Source organism: Acomys russatus, chromosome X, assembly GCF_903995435.1.
Source record: "Acomys russatus chromosome X, mAcoRus1.1, whole genome shotgun sequence".
Taxonomy (NCBI): Eukaryota; Metazoa; Chordata; class Mammalia; order Rodentia; family Muridae; genus Acomys; species Acomys russatus.
The window spans coordinates 119,060,490-119,082,672 of NC_067169.1; the positions used below are offsets into that span (position 1 = coordinate 119,060,490).

At 40.0% G+C, this 22,183-nt stretch overlaps 1 protein-coding gene across 4 annotated transcripts in view; it reads right to left on the reverse strand.

The window, feature by feature from the left end:
* The window catches only part of Ids (iduronate 2-sulfatase), a 138,687-nt gene that overhangs the window by 51,634 nt on the left and 64,870 nt on the right, over positions 1-22,183 (reverse strand). For all 4 annotated transcript variants that reach the window (XR_007830196.1, XM_051142046.1, XM_051142044.1 and 1 more), the window contains one exon: positions 6,781-6,861. Coding sequence is in view for 3 of the 4 variants with exons in the window: in XM_051142046.1 (XP_050998003.1) it covers positions 6,812-6,861 (50 nt within the window). In the remaining variant the exon portion in view is untranslated. The remainder of the gene's footprint in view (positions 1-6,780; positions 6,862-22,183) is intronic.

A 22,183-nucleotide genomic window follows, 5' to 3' on the forward strand; every position in this document is an offset into this window, starting at 1 on the left:
CTGCACAAGTGTTAGTTTGAGTTGCTATATTTATCTAGTTTCATGTTTTAACTTGAAAATTCCTTAACAGAAAATGATTTGTATAAAAATAAATCTAACTTCGGGGCACAGGTCCACAAGGCAGGATTGTGTTCCAGAGCTACACAGAAATGTTCACCCCCGCCCCCCACCAGAGTGGCCAGATTGGGAGAAAACACTTAGCGTAATGTATTAGAAGAAATACCCAAGCTGAGATTACCCAAGATGGCGTCTATCACACACTGTGTCTGATCTAAGGAACAACAGTGACTGCACAGCCACCAAAGGTCCATACTGAGAGCTCCAAAACACAGTGCTTGTGTTTCCCAGAAAGATGGATGTGTATCATCCATGCCCTCCCACCACAGGACCATGGGATCATGCTCAAGTAAATACCCAGGGACCCAGGGACACAGGGACCCAGGGACCCAGGGACCCAGGGACCCAGGGACCCAGGGACCCAGGGACCCAGGGACCCAGGGACCCAGGGACCCAGGGACCCAGGGTCACTGCCACTGCCACCACTGCTAATCGGGTTGCAGTCCATGGCAGTGCGAGCCAAGGAGATAGCGTTGGAGGAGGGGGTGCTGTTTGAGTTGAGCCAGAGAGAGGACTGCACCACCTACACCACAGGCCTCATGGACCTCCACGCATGGGCCGGGGCCATGCTCAGTGCTGAGAGCTGGATCGTACAGAGGTGGATACTAGGGGCAGCACCGAGGCAGGGGCCCATGGCGGATGGAGCATGCAATGGAAGCAGAGACTCGTGAGGTGTGAATCAACAGAGCCACAAGTTCCCTGGGACAAGAAGTTGAGCTGGGCCAACATCAACGGTTTCTGCGAGCTACTCAATGAAGACTTTGAGGGGCCTCTACTTGCACCTGCTTGATGGCCCACAAGATCCAGTACCCACAGGACTAGGAGGCCATCCAGGCCTTGACAGCCAGCAACAATCTGGCGAATTGAAAGGGAGCAGGAGAGCTGGCCCTGAGGACATGGAAGCAGGAGAGCTGGCCCTGAGGACACAAGAACAGGAGGGCTGGCCCTTAGGACATGGGAGCAGGTGATCTGGCCCTCAGGACACGGAAGCAGGAGAGCTGGCCCTGGAGACATGGGATCCTGAGAGCTGGCCCTGCCCTAAGGACACGGGAGCAATTGAGCTGGCCCTGCCATGATAACACAAGAGTAGGCCCTGGTCCAGGGCTCTGGGTGAACCACACCCCAACATCTAGCCCATGTATGACCTGCTGGAACACATGAAGGGGCTGGACATGCAGATTCAAAGATCAAGAATCTCCTTGACACACAGCAACAACGGGATATCTGACGGCAGTCCCAGTGAGGATCCAGTAACGACAGTGTAGGCCTTCAAGCCAACCCATGACTCCTAACAATGAACATTTGAAAGTAAACATATGTGGACAAAAGGCTATGCTGGGTCATACACTACAGCTTCTGTGACAAGATTATTTGTTTGTCTGTTTTCTTTTACTGGGAGGAGGAGAGAGATTTTGGTGCATGACATGTAAATAATAGACATTCAATAAAAGTAAAAAGAAATTTTTAAAAATAGATCTATCTTCAACAAATTAAAAGCACAAAGATCCCTATGGTGCCTGAGATACCCTAAACTCTCCATGAACATAGACAATTCTAAACCATTATTATGTTCTAAAAGGAAGTCCAAGTATGCCTTTTAAATCCCACATAGGAGGAGAACCACTGACCCACACAGGAGGCTGGAGCCTCTTCAGCATCTCACGTTAGTCTGAATTCTACCGTATGGAATTAGGCAAAGACAGGCAATCATTCCTTGGAATCATTTTAACAGAGCTCATTCTTGGCAGTTAGAGTAAATGGGAATGGAAAATATTCCTTCATGAGGAACAAAGCTCTTTACATATTTTCTTAGTGGCAACTGCCCAGACGGATACACCAAAGCACTCCAATGAAAAAATTTAGAATGTCTAATTTGAAAAACAGGCACATGATAATACAATAACATCTTGGCCACCTCACTTCTCAATTTCCTTTCCTCCACCCTGCTTGCTCGAATACTTTCCCTATAATTTAACAATAATCACTTTTATTGGATTTGAGTATGTACCATATTAATTAAAAAAAAAAAAGGAGCCAACTAAGGAGCTTAGTGCCTTTGTGGTGTGAACAACCTTTAAAGGGGTTTCTTTATTGCACACAGGTGTGCTCACCTCCCTGCAGCATGGGACAGTGGAGACAGCATGGGCTCTGAACCTAATCAAATCCACCTGAAATCTCAGCTCTATTACCTGCCCAAGTGACTTCTGTTAAGTTCTTTGCCTTTTTTGCCCTCTATTTCTTCATGTATAAAATTGGTCTCATAATAGCTATTCACTATGTTAAGTGGCTTATGCAAATTCTTTAAATTAATCCTCAGTGTAGCATCTGAAGTGGGTGTTGTACTGGCTGGTTCTGTGTCAACTTGACATAAGTTAGAGTCATCAGAGAGAAAGGAGTCTCAGTTGAGAAAATGCTTCCATAAGATCCAGCTGTAAGACATTTTCTTAATTAATGATCATTGGGGAAGAGCCCAGGCCATTGTGAATGGGGCCATCCCTGGGCTGGTGGTCCCGGATTCTATAAGAAAGCAGGTTGAGCAAGCCATGAATAACAAACCAACAAACAGCACCCCTCCATGGCCTCTGCATCAGCTGCTGCCTACCTCTCCGAGTTCCTGTCCCAACTTCCTTCAATAACAACCAGCAATGTGGACATGTGAGCCAAATAGACCCTTTTCTCCCCAACTCACATTTTGGTCATGGTCGTTTTGCTAAGACAAGTGTCATTTGCTTTTCCATGAGGATTATAAACTAGGTGATAAAGAAACTGTAGCTGTTTATTATTGTGTGTTCAGTTTTATGAGAGGTACTAAAGAGGACATCATGAAATATTTGCTTATTCTGAGGATTGGGGTCCTAATAAGTAGTAAAAGCTCATATTCAGAACTTGGTCTCCAAAGTATGGAAACTCTAAGAGGCAGGACCAAGTTACAAAAATTAGATTCCTAAAGGCATACCTTTAAATACTCCCCCCCCTTTGACCCTCCCCCTCTCTCTCTTTCTAGCTGCTATGAGACGAACATCTTTGCTGATCAGGTCCTCCCAGCACACGGCCAGAAACAATGGAGCCAGAAAATCATGGATTGAAATCATGAGCCAAAGTAAGTCTCCTTGCTTGAAGTTGTTTTTCTTAGATATGTGCTCATAACAATATTAAACTTGACTAGCATATAAATTAAGTATAAATTATGCAGCTCATATTGGGAAACAGGATCGGCTGCATTATAAGTTCAATGTCAATTAGGAGTGGAATAGCAATTTTGAGGCTAGCCAGACTTTTAGAAGGAGGCCTTTTCTCAACAAAAACAAGAAAAGATATTTTCTAAATAAATAGTGAAAGAGAAATGTTCAAAGGCTGTACATATCTCAGTTTCTTGATCTTGACTGGCTCTCTTCTGTTTGGGTGAGTTTGGAATAAACATTGTTGCTTCAAGGCCAGATGAACCTCCAAGAATTGTCCAGCTTTATATAAATCAAATTAAAAGCAGATAAGATTTGAGAGCGTCAAGCAGTCTCTCTGAGGGAAGGCAAGGGCTTGCATTCTCCTGTTTGACCTTCATAAATCTGCCGATCTCCAAGTTGGCTTTGATCTAGCGATCCCTTCTTCCCAACTCCCTGTCAGTCACACATGCTCCTTGCAGAGTTTACTAAACCCCTGCTCTGTCTTGGCCTTCATCAGGTTATTTCCAAGTTATGTCCTTTGAAATTCAGCTCATTGTACAAGTTGAAATAACCTCTCTGCAGAAGACAGTAGGACCGGAAGGTAAGGCTAATGCTCTACAATAGGTGGTAAAATGAGCAGCTCATGAAGATGATAAGAGCTTATTAATGTAGCTTAGACTCTACCAAGGGTATCGGAAATGTATAATTATTTTAAGAACAAAATAAAGGTATTTGTATAATATGAGTATTCTATTAAAATGTTGGTACTACGTACCAAGTGTCTGGTTTTCTATAATTTCTTGAAATTATAATATAATTATATCATTTCTTTCTTTCCTTTTCTTCCTTCAACCTCACCTATAGAACCCTCCCCTCTCAAACTCATGGCTTCTTTTTTATTAACTGTTACATATACACATACATATTCCTAAATATCTAAATACAATCTGCTCAGATGTTTATTGCCAGATACCAATATTTATGATATACACGGCATAATTAAACGATTACATATGATATAAATGTACATATGGGAAAAGACAATGCCAAAGACAAAATAACAATATTATACTAATACATTTTCTATAGATATAGGAACGTACCTGAAAAATCCCTAAAGAAAATAGTTTACTTAGCTCATGGTTTTGAAAGCTGAAAATCATACATTGAGTGGCCCCATCAATTCAGTAAGGGCCTCCTTGCTTATATAGTACCTAGGTTATTTATTGCCTCAATCATCTTTGTTGATTTTAACTAAATAAAGTAAATGGGGAGAACAAGAAAGATCTCTCAATTAATAAACATACAAAGGAAGATGGCAAAAACATTATTCATCAAATACTTTGCTTATTGTTTTAAAAAACAAAAACCAAAATTTAGTGAATAAAAGAATGATTAAAAAGATGTTTGAGTGCCCTAAAATATATATCTCCATAAAACATTTATAGTTAACAAATAAAAATAGTCCCTTTGCAGTGGAGAAAGCTGGCAACCCTGTGTACTTCATAATATAATGATCTGTGATGGGCTCAGTGTCTCTGAGGTTACTGGAAGAAACATAAACTCAGAATTCCATCAAAATGAAACCTCAAACTCAATTTGAACACTTTACAAAATAAATGGCAAATACACACACATAAACTGAAGCTCAAGAAAAAAAATAATATTCAGGTCATAGCCATCACTCAAAAGAAAAAGATAGAAGAGAATAAAAAGGGAAAGTTATGTACTTATAAACCTCAAAAAAGTGGGCAGACTCAAAAGAAGTAACTGCCTAATTTTTAAAATTACTAAAACTAAAGATTAAATAAACTCTGTCAACTCCCAGATATTTAAGGAGCTATTACATATGAATGCAATGTAAGAACATGGGCTTGAATTACAAGACTAAACAATACACATTCTTAGATAACAAAATCTGTATTACATTTATGTCTTAGTCGCTATTCTGTTGCTGTGAAGAGATACTCTTTTTTTCTTTTCTTTTTTTCTTTCCTTCTTTCTTTCTTTTACATTGCAACAGCCAAATGTATTCACCCAGAAAGTGAATTTGATTCAGTTTAACAAGGAATTGCACAAAATTGTGGTATTTCCTATGTGACCTCTCAAGGTACACTGGGCTAGACTTTTGTATATGTATTTCCCATAATAATGAATTAAACTCTCTATAAAAATAAGTTAGCCCATCTCTGAGTATTGTAAGAATCTATGGATACCCACATTCCATATTCCAAACAACATAGCCAATTCCCAGACATGGGAAGCATAAAACCCTCTGGTTGGTTTGTGGGGGGTAAAGAGCAATGCTTTGGGAAAGCTGAAGGATAATTTCCCCTACCTCAACTACATAGCACACTCATACACGTGCTCTCACACATACATCCATTTATAAAGGAAGGTTTTCCTCCAAATCACTAGGGGATGCAACCTCCATCAGGCTGAAAATCTGCCCATTTAGTGCACGGGAATAAGGAGTAAACATGCTCTGCAAGGCTCCTGTGTTCTCGTAAACAGACAGCGGGGACAAGCAAGTAGACTCTTGCGAGTGGAGGGCCTGCTGCTGCTGCTGCTGCTGCTGCTGCTGCTGCTGCTGCTGCTGCTGCTGCTGCTGCTTCGTCTCCTTCTCTTCCTCCTCCTCCCCTTCCTCCTCTTCTTCCTCCTCCTCCTTCTCCTTCTTCTCCTTCTCCCTCTTCTCTTTCTCTTCTTCTTCTTCTTCTCTTTTCTTTTCTTCTCTCTCTCTCTCTCTCTCTTCTCTCTCTCTCTCTCTCTCTCTCTCTCTCTCTCTCTCTCTCTCCCGAAATCCATTCTACTCCACAGCACACTCAGGTCCAGGGGCTGGGAGAGACCATGGTGTGTGACCTGATGGTCCCACCCAACTGTGGTAACAAAAGAGTGACTGAGTGGAAATCATGTGTCATCTTTCACAGAGTCTCTGTGGGCTTAACCTCTAAACACCTCAGAAAGTCTTTTTTTAATATATTTTATTAATTTATTTGTATTACATCTCAATGGTTATCCCATCCCTTGTATCCTTCCCATTCCTCCCTCCCTCCCATTTTCCCCTTACTCCCCTTTCCTATGACTGTGACTGAGGGGGATTTCCTCGCCCTGTATATGATCATAGGGTATCAAGTCTCTTCTTGGTGGCCTGCTATCCTTCCTCTGAGTGCCACCAGGCCTCCCCATCCAGGGGACGTGGTCAAATATGGGGCACCAGGGTTTGTGTGAAAGCCAGACCCCACTCTCCACTCAACTGTGGAGAATGTCCTGTCCGTTGGCTAGATCTGGGTAGGGGTTCGAAGTTTACTCTATGCATTGTCCTTGGCTGGTGCCATAGTTTGAGCAGGACCCCTGGGCCCAGATCTGCCCATCATAATGTTCTTCTTGTAGGTTTCTAGGATCCTCTGGATCCTTCTATTTCCCCATTCTCCCATGCTTCTCTCACATAGAGTCCCAATAGGATGTCCCCCAAGAGGCATGTCCCATGAAAGTCTTCACTTACCAGCAAAGTGGGACCTCAGAAAGTCTTGAATTCAGCACAGCAAGTGAGCAATCTTCATTGAGAGAGGCCAGGAAGGGAACACTGTATGGAAAGAACACCAGTCTAGTGACATATTTGGAATGTTCCAGCTGAACTGAGGGTACAGCTTGCATTCTTATTGTCCCCAAGGGAGACAGATCCATTCTCGTCACCAAAGACAAAGACTTCAGTCTGCTGAGGATGCCAAGCTAAGGAGCTAAGGAAGTAGCCAGAGGCACTGAAGCCTATTTGTGATGCAGACTTGGGGCAGTAGGTATCCCAGAACAAAATTCAGCTGTCCTCACTGCATGAAAGAAACAGGGTCTTTGTGGGGAGAGGTAGCAACACAGATGACCTGTCCCACACGAGCTTGGTATGAATTCAGTGACATCTGCTGAGACAGCTCCCAAAGTTTGATGCAGACGTCTTTGCTACCACTGACAGCTTGTGTGCCAGAGCTTCTGACACAGTGTGACAGTAGACACATCATGCTCAGACTTGAAGAACTTGCTGACAGTAAGTGCCTCATTCTCATCTAGCTCCCACAATTCAACAGCACATAAATCAGAAGCCACCAGGATATCTTTGTCCCCCACTCAAGTGAGGTCAGCTACTCCAGCCTCGGTCTGGACACCAGCAGAGCAGAAACCTCCATTGGGGACCACACTCAGATCCTTGAAAAACCACTGAGAGCCATCTCAGCAGTGACCACTCAGGCTGGAGGCCCCAAACCAGACCAGGACCATGCAGTCACCAACTGTCATTCCAAGCAGGCTGGCACATTGCGGGGGGAGGCGGCACAGCAGGATCCACTTCATGGATCTAGGTTGCACTTGGAGAGGCAGAGGACACCACCTGCTCATCTCCCTGTTCATGGCCCCACATAGTGCGTCTCTGGGCCTCCGCCCCTCTCCAAGGAAAGATACCAACTCTTACATAAGAAAATACTTAACTGGGGCTAGCTTAGAGTTTCAGGGTTTAGTCCATTAGCATCATGGCAGGAAGTATGGCAGTACGCAGGCAGACATGGTGCTAAAATGTATCTGAGAGCTAGATCCTGATCTACATGCAGAGAGAGGACAGACAGACTCGGCTTGACAGAGATTTCTGAAACCTTAAAGCCCACCTCCAGAGACATGCCTCCTCCAACAAGGCCACACACATCCTAATCCTTCTCAAATAAGGTCATTCCCTGGTGGCTAAGCATTTAAACATATGAGCCTATGGGGGCTATTCTTATTCAAACCACCATAGCTTAAAAAAATAATTAACAGTATTGTATCAATGTAAATTTCCTGATTTTGATACTTACTACAGTTATATAAAATCTTAATATTTAAGTTCAGGTATTATGGCACATACAACTCTTAGGATGGGACAGGAGGATTAGAAATTCAAAGACAGCATGGATTACAAAGCAACACACACACAAATATTAACATTTGGAAAAGATGAATGGCTTCTGAGAACTCTTGGCAATATTTTGTGGATTATTCAAAAGCTGCAATTATTTGAAAATCAGAAGATGTATAGAAAATATAAAGAACACACAAATCACAGATATTTTTAACTATAAACTTTATGCAAGTAAAAAAGTAGGGCTTTCTTAAAGCAATATTGTGCTAAAGAAGAAATTCTTATAATGGTGCATTTTTATACAGTCAATAATATTGTATCTCATATATATTCTATCATATATGAATAAGGGTAAATTATATGTTCTGTATGATCCCAACTTTGTATAATCCATCCATAGTATTTAAAAGTGAAGAAAAATTAGGTAGTAGTAGTAATTTTGGGTTCTTTTTGTTGGAGTATACATATTATAAAATGATGGATGGTTCTATTGTAATATTTCCATGCATGCATATAATGTAGTTTGGTCATATTCACACCTATTACCTTCTTTTGTCTCGCTTCCCTGTTCCCACTAGACCTCTTCTGCTTTCATACTACTTTTTAAATCAAATGTGTACATATAAGAAAAAGGTGTGATAATTGTCTTTCTGACTGTAGCTTTTACTTAACATCATGATGTTCAATTCAAATCATTTTCCTGAAAATTATATGGTTTCACTTTCTCTAGAGATAAATAAGATAGTATTGTATTTGTTTTACATCATATTTTTGTTATCCATTCATTTATTGATGGGAACTAGGCTTATTTGATAACTTGGCTATTATGAATAGTGCCACAGTAAACATATACATTTCTGTTATATTTTAACTTAAGTTCCTTGGGAACAAGTGACATAGTAGTAATATATGTTAGATTCTATTTTTGGTTTTTTAAAGTGTTCCTATACATATTTCCATAGTGACTACATTGAATTTACATTCCTCCTATCAATGTATTTCTCCTATGATGGACAAGTATGTTGAACACTTTTCCTGTATTTGCTGGTTATTTGTTTTTCTTTTGAAAGCTGTCTGATCTTTCCATTTCTTGATTGGCTGATTTGTTTTTGTGTGGGTGTGTGTTTGTTTTTCTGAATCAATAATAATTTTGAAAAGTTTCAGTATTATCATATTTGGGATCATCATCATGTTCTGCTTTCACATTGGCTAGAGACTCTCCCTTTGCCTATCAGACTACTAAAAAGATAGACAACAGGAAAAGGTAATTTTCCTAGGAATCTCATAATGAGAAAAGAGAACACCTACAGTTTGGTGCCAGTCAGAGGGAAATACGTCTCCTAGAAACAGTGCTGACAACCTTATAAGACCACCTTGCCGGAAAGACTTAGAGTCCAGACAATGACTAGGATCATACCTTGACCTGGAGACTGTCTAGATATGGATAACTTTTACACACTTCTTCACTTCCAAATCCTGAAGTTGGACTGGGGGCATGAGAGGAGTGTTCCTTGGATCTCTTTGTCTCTTCCCAATGTAGCCACATTGAATAAATGTGGTTTTCTGCTTTTCACTATTAATTTTTTTTTTTTTGTTTTAAGTGGTTTATGGAGAACATCTTGCCAAACTTGTTATCTTAGGGCACAGATTGTGACCCCAAGTCTAGTAACAAAACAAATACAAGAACTGCTAAGATAATTCAATTAAGTGGTTGTAAAATAAATGTATTGTTCATTTAGTTAGAATTGCATTTTAAGACTCACAAACAAAATCTATAGAATAGTATAACTGAACTTTTATTTTATTGAGAAAGATCTGAAATTAGAGCTATTTGAAGGAGTTTGTATGGATATAATTAGGATTGGCTAATTATGGAATCAATATGTACCACCATATTCCAGTATAAACAGCCTATAGAGTCAACAACTAAATATGAAATATTTGTATGAAAGTCAGACCTTCCTCTCCACTCAATGGTGGAGAATGTCCTGTCCATCAGCTAGGCCTGGTAGGGGTTCGAAGTTTACTGCTTATATTTTCCTTAGCTGGTGCCACAGTTTGAGCAGGAAGGACACTAGGACCCAGATCCGCCCATCATAACGTTCTTCTTGCAGGTTTCCTGGACCCTCTGGATCCTTCTATTTCCCCATTCTCCCATGCTTCATACAAACTCTGACCACGTCCCCTTGATGGGGAGGCCTGGTGGCACTCAGAGGAAGGATAGCAGGTCACCAAGAAGAGACTTGATACCCTATGGGCATACACAGGGGAAGGAGGTCCCCCTCAGTCAAAGTCATAGGGGAGGGGAGTAAGGGGGAAGCGGGAGGGCGGATACAAGGGATGGGCTAACAATTTAGATGTAATATGAATAAATTAATAAATTTAAATTAAAAAAGAAATATTTACAACTTTACTAAAATAAGCTATAACTCATATTGATTAATAGTCTATCTACTAAAAGGTAATTTTTTCTTCACAAAAGCTATTCTCTAAGGTTTTTTAAAAATGTGTGTGTATTTGTGTGAGAGAAGAAGGGGGAAGCGCAAGCATTCCACCTGTGCACTGTTGCTACAGAGGCCAAAAGAAGGTGAAGTGTCCAACTTAGGTCTTAGGAACCAAACTCAGTTAGAACAGCAGAGAATTATCTTCCCCTCTGAGCCACCCTAATCATTCTTGATTAGTTACATCCAGTCATCTGAAGGACACAGCAGAGTACTTCCTAAGAAAGTATGCAGTGTACAAACACTCAACAGAACTTCATGAATAAACTACTGAAAGTATCATAAACAGACAATGTCAACAAAATGGCTAAGTTCAGCTATTTTTAAGTTACTAATAAAAATTTATGACATGACATAGTTGTTGCATTCACAAACTCATAACAGCAAAGGTGAACAAGATCTGCACAAGACTGAACCCAAGGAGAGAGAGAATCATGAGGCCCTAACCCTCACAGGGGAGATAAGGGCTGTTAATGATTACTAAGGATTGCTAATGATTGTGGTACCCACTAGTAAGTTGCCCTTTCTCATGAAAATAAGTTCCAAAAACTATGTTGGGTCCTTCTATCCCCCTACTCTTCCATAAGACTCCCTGAGCTCTGCCTAAAGTTTGGCTGTGAGACTCATCTTCTGCCTCAGTCCCCTGCTGGGTGGAATCTTTCAGAGGACAACTATGGTAGGCTCCTTTCCTGTTCCCCCTCTGCAAGAGCCACCAGTGACTATTCTATTTGCCCTTCTGAATGAAAATTAAGCATCCTCCCTAGGGACCCAGACTGGACTGGAGCACCACAAGAATACCAACAGAGGCAACAAATCTGGGCTGGGGGCAAGGGGCAGCAGAAACTGATGCACCAACCAAGGACCATCCATTGAGAGGACCTAGGTACCCTGCTTAGTTGTAATGCATAGGCAGTTCAGTCTCCATAGGGGTCCCCTAGTAAGGGGAGCAGGGGCTGTCCCTGTTACAGACTCTGTTGCCTGCTCTTTGATCACTTTCCCCTGGTAGGGTGCCCTACCAGGCCACAGAGGAAGAGGATGCAGGCAGTTCTGATGCGACTCAGTAGACTGGGGTCAGTTGATAAGGGAGAAGGTCTCCCCCTCTCCAGAGGCCTGGGGGAGGAGCATAGGGGGAAGAGGAAGGGAGGGTGGGACTAGGAGGATATGAAGGAGAGGGCAATGTTTGGTATGCAAAGTGAATAAAATTTTTAAAAGATATTTAAATGTAAAAGAGATATGTTTGGAAGAAGAAGGGGTTCAGTGGAATGAGGAACAGAAGAAGAGAAGATGATCGGTAGAATGTCAAAGAATAAAACATTTAAAACTTATGTCAGACTCAACAACAAAGTACAGCAAAATAGTAAAATACATTATACTGTAATATAGTAAAATCTTGCTATTAAGTACAATTACAGTTCTTACTTTTGAAAAGACACACATGTGCTCAACTTATTTCAAATGCACCAAGGAAATCTATTTGGAAAGGGGAGTTGAGATAGGGTCTCATGTAGCCCAGCTGAACTTAAACGTGCTATAATCTTGAATTTTGATTGTTCTCCTATCTCTGCCTCCCATGTGTTGGAATGTTAGGCGTGTGCTACTACAACTAGGAAAGAAAGTCTGTTTTAGTGTGCTGGGAACTTGCTAAAATAAAATATTAAAACCATTTAAACTGAAATACTGTAGTATTTTAAGAAAAGAAAATCAAGTTGAGTGATTTGAAACTCTCTCTCTCTCTCTCTCTCTCTCTCTCTCTCTCTCTCTCTCTCTCTGTGTGTGTGTGTGTGTGTGTGTGTGTGTGTGTGTGTGTGTGTTTCATTCAATTATTAAATAAACATTTATGGGGGATTCATTATGTCAAGCAATAGGTTCTAGGGATACAACTGTGAACAAGAACCCAAACCTCTTTTCATGCTGTTTACACTCCTGGGTGGCATATGTATTAAGTATTAACTAGACAAATATATTATAGATTTTAATAAGTACCTTGTAGAAACTATTACTGGTTGCCACTGTAGCATATAATGGCCCACTGATTGGATGAATGAAATGTGCAAAACACAGAAGAATTAAAAGTTGTTTACAATATGTTGTATGTTATTGTTATTTTTAAAAAGCTCACTGATTATTATTAGTAATTTTTTCTTTTGATTGATTTTGCTATATTTACCAAATTCTCAGCAATAATTATATGCTATGGTTTAAATGCATCTCTCCACTCTCTGAAAGAAATAATGTGTTGGATAATGACTCTCCAGTGCAAGTGTTAAAATATGAAGCACGGTGGGAAGTACCTGAGCCATGAGAACTCTGCCATTGTGAGCATATTAACGCTAGTGAAGAGGACGAGGTTGGCTTTCTTTTACTTCTTTGCCCTCCTGCTATTTGAGGGCAAATTGTTCTTCCCCTCTTAAGAACACAAGATGCTGGTGTCATGCATGTATGAGTGTGTGAGTGGTTTGAATGTGTTCATGCATATGTGGGATGTGTTTTCCTGAATATGCAAACATAGAGGCCAAAAGTCACCTTCAGGTGTCTTCTATCATTTTCTACCATTTAATATAACTCACTGAACCTAGAGTATCTGTTTTACCTAGAATGGTGGGCCAGCAAGGCCCAGCATCCTCTTGTCCCTGTGCTCCCCATTGCTGGAGTCATACACAGGCACTGCCACACCCAGCTTTTATGTGGGTGCTTGGGATCCAAACTCAGATCCTCATGCTTCCACTGCAGCACTTGACCTACTGAGTCACATCCCCCCCAGTAAGATGCTGACATCTTGATCATGGATTTCCTAACTCCCTAACTGTTAGAAAATAAATGCCTACTTTTTTTTTTTTTTTTTTTTTTAATGTAAACTTGATTTATTTTCTCATATTAATAGAGGATAGAAGAATCCAATTGTCGGACAATAGCTATGTGCTGTTTAAGCCATGCTGTTTAATGCTGTTTTTTAAATGACATCTTTTTTCTTTTTTTATTATTAATTTATTCATATTACATCTCAGTTGTTATCCCATCGCTTGTATCCTCCTGTTCCTCCCTCCCTCCCATTTTCCCCCTACTCCCCTCCCCTATGACTGTGGCTGAGGGGGACCTCCTCCCCCTGTATATGCTCATAGGGTATCAAGTCTCTTCTTGGTAGCCTGCTATCCTTCCTCTGAGTGCCACCAGGCGTCCCCATCCAAGGGACATGGTCAAATATGGGGCACCAGAGTTCGTGTGAAAGTCAGATCTCCTTCTCCACTTAACGGTGGAGAATGTCCTGCCCATTGGCTAGGTCTGGGTAGGGGTTCGAAGTTTACTGCCTATATTTTCCTTGGCTGGTGCCACAGTTTGAGGAGGACCCCAGGGCCCCGCCCCGCCTGTAGTTTTCCAGGACCATCTGGATCCTTCTATTTCCTCATTCTCCCAGGCTTCTCACACCTAAAGTCTCAATAGGATGTCCTCCCCTCTGACCCACTTTCCTGGTAGGTAAAGTTTTTCATGGGGACGTACCCGTTGGACTAGTGTCTCGATATAAGTGAGTATATACCATTTAACTCTTTTTGCTTCTGGGTGGACTCACTCATTATGATAATTTCTAGTTCAATTCATTTGTCCACAAATTTCAGGAATTCCTTGTTTTTAATAGCTGAGTAGTATTCCATAGTGTAAATGTACCACAGTTTCTTTTTTTAAATAATTTTATTAATTTATTCATATTACATCTCGATTGTTAGCCCTTCCCCTATTTCCTCCCATTCTTCCCTCCCTCCCATTTCTCTCCTTCTCCCCTCCCCTATGTCTGTGACTGAGGGAGATCTCCTCCCCCTATATATGCTCTTAGAATATCAAGTCTCTTCTTGGTAACTTGCTATCCTTCCTCTGAGTGCCGCCAGGTCTCCCCATCCAGAGGACATGGACAGAAAAGGGGCACCAGAGTTCGTGTGAGAGTCAGATCTCACTCTCCACTCAACGGTGGAGAATATCCTGTTCGTTGGCTAGGTTTTTGTAGGGGTTCAAAGCTTACTGCCTATATTCTCCTTGGCTGGTGCCTTAGTTTGAGGAGGACCCCAGGACCCAGATCTGCCTGTCATAAAGTTCTTCTTGTAGGTTTCCAGGACTCTGTGGGTCCTACTATTTCCCCTTTCTTCCATGCTACTCTTGCCTAAAGTCTCAATCGGATGTCCTCTCCTCTGACCCATTTTCTTGGTAAGTAAAGTTTTTCATGGTACGTATCCCTTGGACTAGTGTTTTGATATAAGTGAGTATATACCATTTGTCTCTTTTTGCTTCTGGGTGAAGTCACTCATTATGATAATTTCTAGATCAATCCATTTGTCCACAAATTTTGGGAATTCCTCGTTTTTAATAGCTGAGTAGTATTCCATCGTGTAAATATACCACAGTTCCTTAGTCCATTCTTCTACTGAGGGACACTTAGGCTGTTTCCATGTTCTGGCTATTATGTATAAAGCAGCTATGAACATGGTTGAGCATATGTCCCTGTTGTGTGGTAGTGCATTTTCTGGGTATATTCCAAGGAGTGGGAGAGCTGGGTCTTGAGGAAGCCCTATTCCCATTTTTCTGAGAAAGCACCAGAGAGCTTTCCAAAGTGGTTGTACTAGTTTGCATTCCCACCAGCAATGAAGGAGTGTTCCTCTCTCTCCACATCCTCGCCAACATGTACCACAGTTTCTTTATCCATTCTTCTACTGAGGGACACTTAGGCTGTTTCCATGTTCTGGTTATTATGAATAAGGCTGCTATGAACATGGTTGAGCATATGTCCCTGTTGTGTGGTAGTGCATCTTCTGGGTATATTTCAAGGAGTGGAATAGCTGGGTCTACCTTGTTTGTGGATTGGGAGAATTAACATAGTAAAAATGCCTACTTTTCATAAATTATACAGCATATAGTATTCTGTTAGAAAAGCACATACATAGTAAGACAATATGTATTATTTTAACAGGTAATCATAGAAACAGTAAATGTAAAAGAAAACAAATAAAAATAATGTAAAGAAAAATAAACACATATTGCTTAGTTTACTGACCCTCCAACACTCATACGGTTTGTCAAGAATGTTGTGTATAGATCGGAGAGTACTGAAGAGGCAGGCAGATCTCTGTGAGTTCGAGGCCAGCCTTGTCTACAAAGTGAGTCCAGGACAGCCAAGGCTACACAGAGAGACCCTGTCTCAAAAAACCAAAAAAGAGGAAGAGGAGGAGGAGGAGGAGGAGGAGGAGGAGGAGGAGGAAGAAGAAGAAGAAGAAGAAGAAGAAGAAGAAGAAGAAGAAGAAGAAGAAGAGTACTCTGTGATAGCCACATTTTTTTAAAAAAATTCCAAATGAGTGAGTTTATTAAGTATGCATTGAGCAAAAGAACAATTACTAAGTATCAGACGGATGGAAGTAGAAATAAATAGTAAATATCATCAAATCAGAAATTATAACACCCAGCATAGATGAGGGTACAAAAGTGACATCATCAAATCAGGACTTAAAATATGCAGCACAAAATGACTATAGAAGCAGGGTTCCAAACTAAGAGTTTTTCATCAATGAGCTTGTGGCTCCAAGTTCCAGTTCCAGGCACCTTTATAGCATGAGATAAACAATAGCAATGTCTTATGGAAATAAACGATTTTCTAGCGATTCTCAATAATGCAATGTTTTTTAATATGCCTGTATGTGTGTTACTTTTCTTTCTCTCTCATGGGGTTAGTGGACCAACTAATTCCCAACCTAGACTACTGTACTCATCAAAATTATCTGTCATAGTTGAAAGAAAGAAAACCAACCTCTCTATAATATAAACAGTCTAAAAGAACTCATGTCCACCAAAGCAGCTGTAAAGAAAACAATGAAAGCAATACTTTAAATTGAAGAGAGGACTATGCACAGCCACAAGACAATAAAAATAAAGCAAACTAAGCTATAATAAAATACAAAAAAGGAGTAAGAAAACAAACAGCAATTAACAGCAGTCAACACACACCTGTCAATAATGTTCAATATTAATGTCCTCATCTCCTCAATCAAAAGGCACAGGTTAGCTGAATAGATTTTTTAAAAATCTGTCTGTTTTCTAATAGAAAATCATGTGCTGTACAGAAAATGGATGGAAAATATCATTCCAAGTGACTGCAACCAGCAAACAAGCAAATGTTGCAATCCTAACGTGAGAAAATAAGGCTTCAAATTAAAATAATAGGAGATAAAGAAGGAAAATCCATTCTAATCAAAGTAACAATTAACCAAGAAGAAGAAGGTGTCTGGTGCTTGCTATTTGTTCTTTTGCTCACTGCATGCTTAATAAACTCACTCATTTGAAATTTTTAAAAATGACAATCATCAAGCACTCTCCTGTCCATACAGAAGACCTTTTAAACAGTATGACTGCTGTGCATTTTACATTACCAAACTCTGGTACATAAAAAGTAGACTACCGACTTGAAAGACAGATATTAACAGTAATCCATTAATAGTAGGTGAATTCAACACCCCGCTTTTTCCAATAGACAGGTCATCTGGGCAAAAGATATACAGAAAAACTTCAGAATTAAATTACATCATATACCAAATGGGCTTAACAGATATCTAGAAAATATTCCACCCAAACACCAAAGGGTATACTCAGCAGCCCATGAAAGACAGATGTCTGAAACTGAAATCAAAGAAATACAGACTGTATTTTATCTAACTTTTAAATTATAATTTATTCATCTACATCCTGATTGTTATCCCTTGCTTCTATCTTCCCATTCCCACCCTCCTTCCCTCGTCCGCCATATTCCCCTTCCCTAGACCTCTGACAAGGAGGGGGCTCCTCCCACACAGCCTGTCGGGTCTCATAAGAGAATACTGTAAAAACCTGTACTACACTAAGTTGGAAAATATAAAAGAAATGGACAAATTTCTAGATTCATCCAAACCACCAAAATTAAATAAAAAAGAGATTAACAATTTTTAAAGTCCAATAACAAAGAAGAAGACAGGAAAAAGTAATAAAAGTCCTTCTGACCAAACAAAACAAAACAAAGCAAAAAGGCTCAGGCACAAATGGATTGACAGAATTCTACCATACCTTTTCCTAGTTATTGACCTAAAATCATTATTTCTTTTTATTTTTCTTCTTTTTTGAGATTATAATTTAATTACAACATTCTTCCTTCTCTTTGCTCCCTTTAAACCCTCTCCTATAACTCTCCCTGCTCTCCTTCAAATTTATAGCCTTTTTTTTTTTTACTAATTGTTATCATAGCCAATTCTTCTTAAATTATTCAAAAAGAAAGAAAGAAAGAAACAGAAGATGCATGGTGAAACTCCTTCTAGAAAGCCAGCATTACTCTAATCTCAAAAGCAGGAAAAGACACAACAACAAAAAAAGGGATGAGGATAGTTGACAGCTCTGTGTAATAATAAAAAAATATAAATACAAAAATCCCCATAAAATATTTACAAACCAAATACAGGTATATACCATGATCAAGTTAATTTTATTCCATTAATTCAGGGTTGGTTTAATATAAGTAACCCAAAAAAATATACATTTATATTATTGCACATATATACACATAAAATACCTATAGCAAGAAGAACCATGATGCTATCAGGAATTATATAAATATTACATTCTTAGTGTTTCCCCATTCCTTTTCAATAGAGTGCTTGAAGTATTATCTAGAGGCATAAGATAAGGAAATTAAAGGGAAACAAACAGGAAAAGAAGTCAAAATATCTCTATTTACAGATGATATTATACATAAACGATGCTAAAATTCCCACTAGAAACCTTCTAGAAATGATCAATACTTTGAGCAAAGTGACAAGATACAAAAATTAACTTACAAAGTCAGTAGCCTTTCTATACACCGATAACAAACCTGCTGTGAAAGAGATCAGAGAAACACTTCCATTCACAGTGTCCTAAAAAAAAAAAAATTAAACACAAAATATATAGGAATATCCTCTCAAATAGGTTAAAGACGTCTACAATGTAATCACTGTTTTACCAAAACCTGCCACTGAATCTGAGGGTTGTGAAGGGTGTAGGCTTGTCCCAACAGTAAAAGCTGCTTGGTTTGAGCTTTCACCGTGCAAAAAGATATGCACACGTGAACACAGATGACACTGTGCCTGTGTTCTGAGAAATGGAGTGACCAGGTGCCCTGCATCTCTGCCTCTGTGCCTTCCACTCCACCATTAGCTGTACCCTAGAACTGTAAGTGAAAACAAACCCTTCCTCGAGTTGCTCCTTTTGCAGATATTTGGTCACCGTAACAAAAAGTGAACTAATATACTTCCTTTATTTCAGTCATTTACAATTTCTGTACTTTCTATGGTAGTTTTGCTATTTATTTACAATGGTATGTTCATCTATGGTATATTAATAATATAGATGCCATTTTAAATGCATATTATTTTTTCTTTTTCTTAATATATATATATATTTTATTAATTTATTTGTATTACATCTCAATTGTTAGCCCATCCCTTGTATCCTCCCATTCCTCCCTCCCTCCCATTTTCCCCTACTCCCCTCCCCTATGACTGTGACTGAGGAGGACCTCCTCCCCCTGTATATGCTCATAGGGTATCAAGTCTCTTCTTGAATAAAAGCAAAGACTAATGCTGGATATGAAGTACACTGAGAAACAATAAGTAATAGACTCAACCAAACAGAAGAAAAATATCATGGATGGAGAACAAAGCAGCTCAGATATAATATTTGAACATCAATAAAGAAAACAAATAAATTAACATAACCACAGCGTACAAGAACTCTGCAACCAAACTCCAAGAACCTGCTGACCCAAATACTAAATAATCTATTTGATGAAATATAGCAGAAAATTTCCCAAATCTAAAGAAAGAAATAGCCATCAAAGATGAAACATTTAGAATCTCAAATACATATGACCAGAGAGGAACCTCGCCATGATATATTATTGTCCAAATGCCAAAAATACAAAGAAGCAATATTAAAAGCTATAAGGAAAAATTGTTATCCTCCAAAACTTGATGTTAACCTCACTGCTGAAAAAATTACATACTTGAGTCATAGAATATGGAGAAAGGAAGCTGGTACTGGCCTAGGAGCTCCATCCCTACTATGCAAATTTCATGGTGCTAGAAGGTGCGACATAGATTGCCAGAGGAGCCAAGTAATGATCAATCTTACCCATCTGTCGACTCTGAAAACTAATGACTTACCTGGCAGGACCTGCCCACAGGTACAATAATCGCATGCACATCATGGGAGTAACCAACTACATTTTTAGTTAGATGTAAGGCTCACTACACAAGATTAAATCCATATATAGCACCAATATTTGAGACAAGAACCTTTTGGAGACAAATCATAGGCCCTAAAGAAGAAAGTACTACTATCATTCTGCTAAATGGACATATAGTATTAAACCAAGGCCTAACATTCATTACACATATAGATTAGTGCATCTTTTTATGTAATATTTTTAATGAGGAATAATCAGGAAGAGTGATTTTTCACATTTTAAGTGATTAGGTATAAAAATAATCTTGTCCATAAAAATCCACATGATGAATATAGTACCTATATTTATTTTTACTGTATTTAGGATTCACTTTGCCTTATATAATTGACATTTAAAAATATGCAATGATTAGTTACACACAATGTCTTCAGTACTGTTAATCCAAAGTAGCATTTGCTAAAAGTATAGTCTTAATGGTTTTTTCTTTTATTGATTAATCACTTTACATCGTGCTCATAGCCCCCTCCTTCCTCTCCTCCCGATCCCATCCTCCCTCTTAGTTTCCCCTATTCCCTTCCCCTACTCCTCAGAGAAGGGGAGTGGCCCCCTGCTACCCACCCACCCCAGCATATCAAGTCTAATCAGGACTGAGTTCATCCTCTTCCTCTGTAGCATGGCGAGGTAGCCCTGCAAGGAGAAAGTGATTGAAAAGCAGGCAACGGAGTCCAGCATCTTTCAAACCTAATCAGGTAAGCTTCTTTTTACAGTAAATGGCAATTACCACAACTGTCAACGTGCAGAGAATAATACACTAAAGAAAATTTAGCCCTAAGTGTAATATCAATATTACACCCTCTCCTCCCAAGGATCAAGGATCTTTGTGGAAGAAGTGGAAAGAGGGTATATCTAAAGGGAAATGAAGAAGGAGTGTATTGGGGGGGAGGGAGATGGGGGGCTTAGAGGAGTGGAGGAGGTAGAAACTGTGGACAGGATGTAATGCATACACACACACACACACACACACACACACACACACACACAAAGAAACAAATAAATAAAAGAGTGTGTAAGAGCCAGTAGTAGTGGGTGACTAGTAGGAAATAGAATTTTGGGAAACAACAGGACAGTTGCACACATGCACTCATGGTGTTTGTAACAGCATGCAAAAGACCTATGAAACCTTAAGCCAGTCTAAATCTCAGCACAGAGGGGAAAGGTGAGCACTAAATCCAATTACTAGCTGAAAAGCTACTAAAAATTGATAATTGCTAGGAGAGGGAAAATTGGTTTTCTTTAAACGTATATTCCCTGGCAGCCTGACCAGTCTCCAATGAAAGGCCACATACCCAAGATTATGTGAGCACCATAAATTGGAGTCAGTGGGTCTAGGAAGCTAATGAAGTCCTGAGTAAGTGTACATTGATTGACAAGACCTCAATGCTTCAGACCCATAGGAGTGGTAAAGCCTTCCCTGGGTGAGGCTCAGAGGAGTGGCAAAGCCTTTCTCTGGTCTGAGTGCAAATGTTAATAGTTTATACAGAAAATGTGGACCAAAGCTTTCTCTCTCCCAGATATTTGTAACATAAAGACTACTCCCCTATGCAGACTGCTGCTACTGAAATTAGCTAAACCCATTCAGCTGTTTATGATAACCCTGCTTCCTTGTTTGCCCGTATGTAATAACCCCACCTCCTTGTTCAGCTATATGCAATAACTCCACCCCCCTTCTCAATTACTGCGAATTTCTCAGCTCCAGCTGACCAGCATGCCGTATCCCAGTAAAGTAAAGGCTTCCCTTCAGTAGTCCCGGTCTCTTGTTAATTGTAGCTGACTCTTCAGCCCCAGCTGACCAGAACCACAGTCTCTTAATTCAAAATGACAAATAGCCCCAATAGAGTCTTTAAACTTCCTTCTAAAACTTCACAAACCAGGCCTCCATCATTGTCCTGAACATTATCCAAGCTCCCACTGAACAGCTCACCAAGCATTGAACACTCAATGGCTTTATTTGCACAAAGCTTCAAAGTCTGCCCACAATCCTCCCCAAAACAACACTGTCAGGTCTCTCACAGCAATTCCCCATACCCTGGCAACAACTTGTCTTAGTTAGGGTTGCTATCACGGTGGTGAAAGACTATGACCAAAGAACCTTGGGGAAGAAAGTGTTTCTTCAGCTTCATCAAAGGAAGTCAGGAGAAGAACTCAAGCAAGGCAGAAACCTGGAGGCAGGAGCTGATGACGAGGTCATGGAGGAGTGCTGCTTACTGCCTTGCTCTCTATAACTTGCTCAGCCTGCTTTCTTATAGAA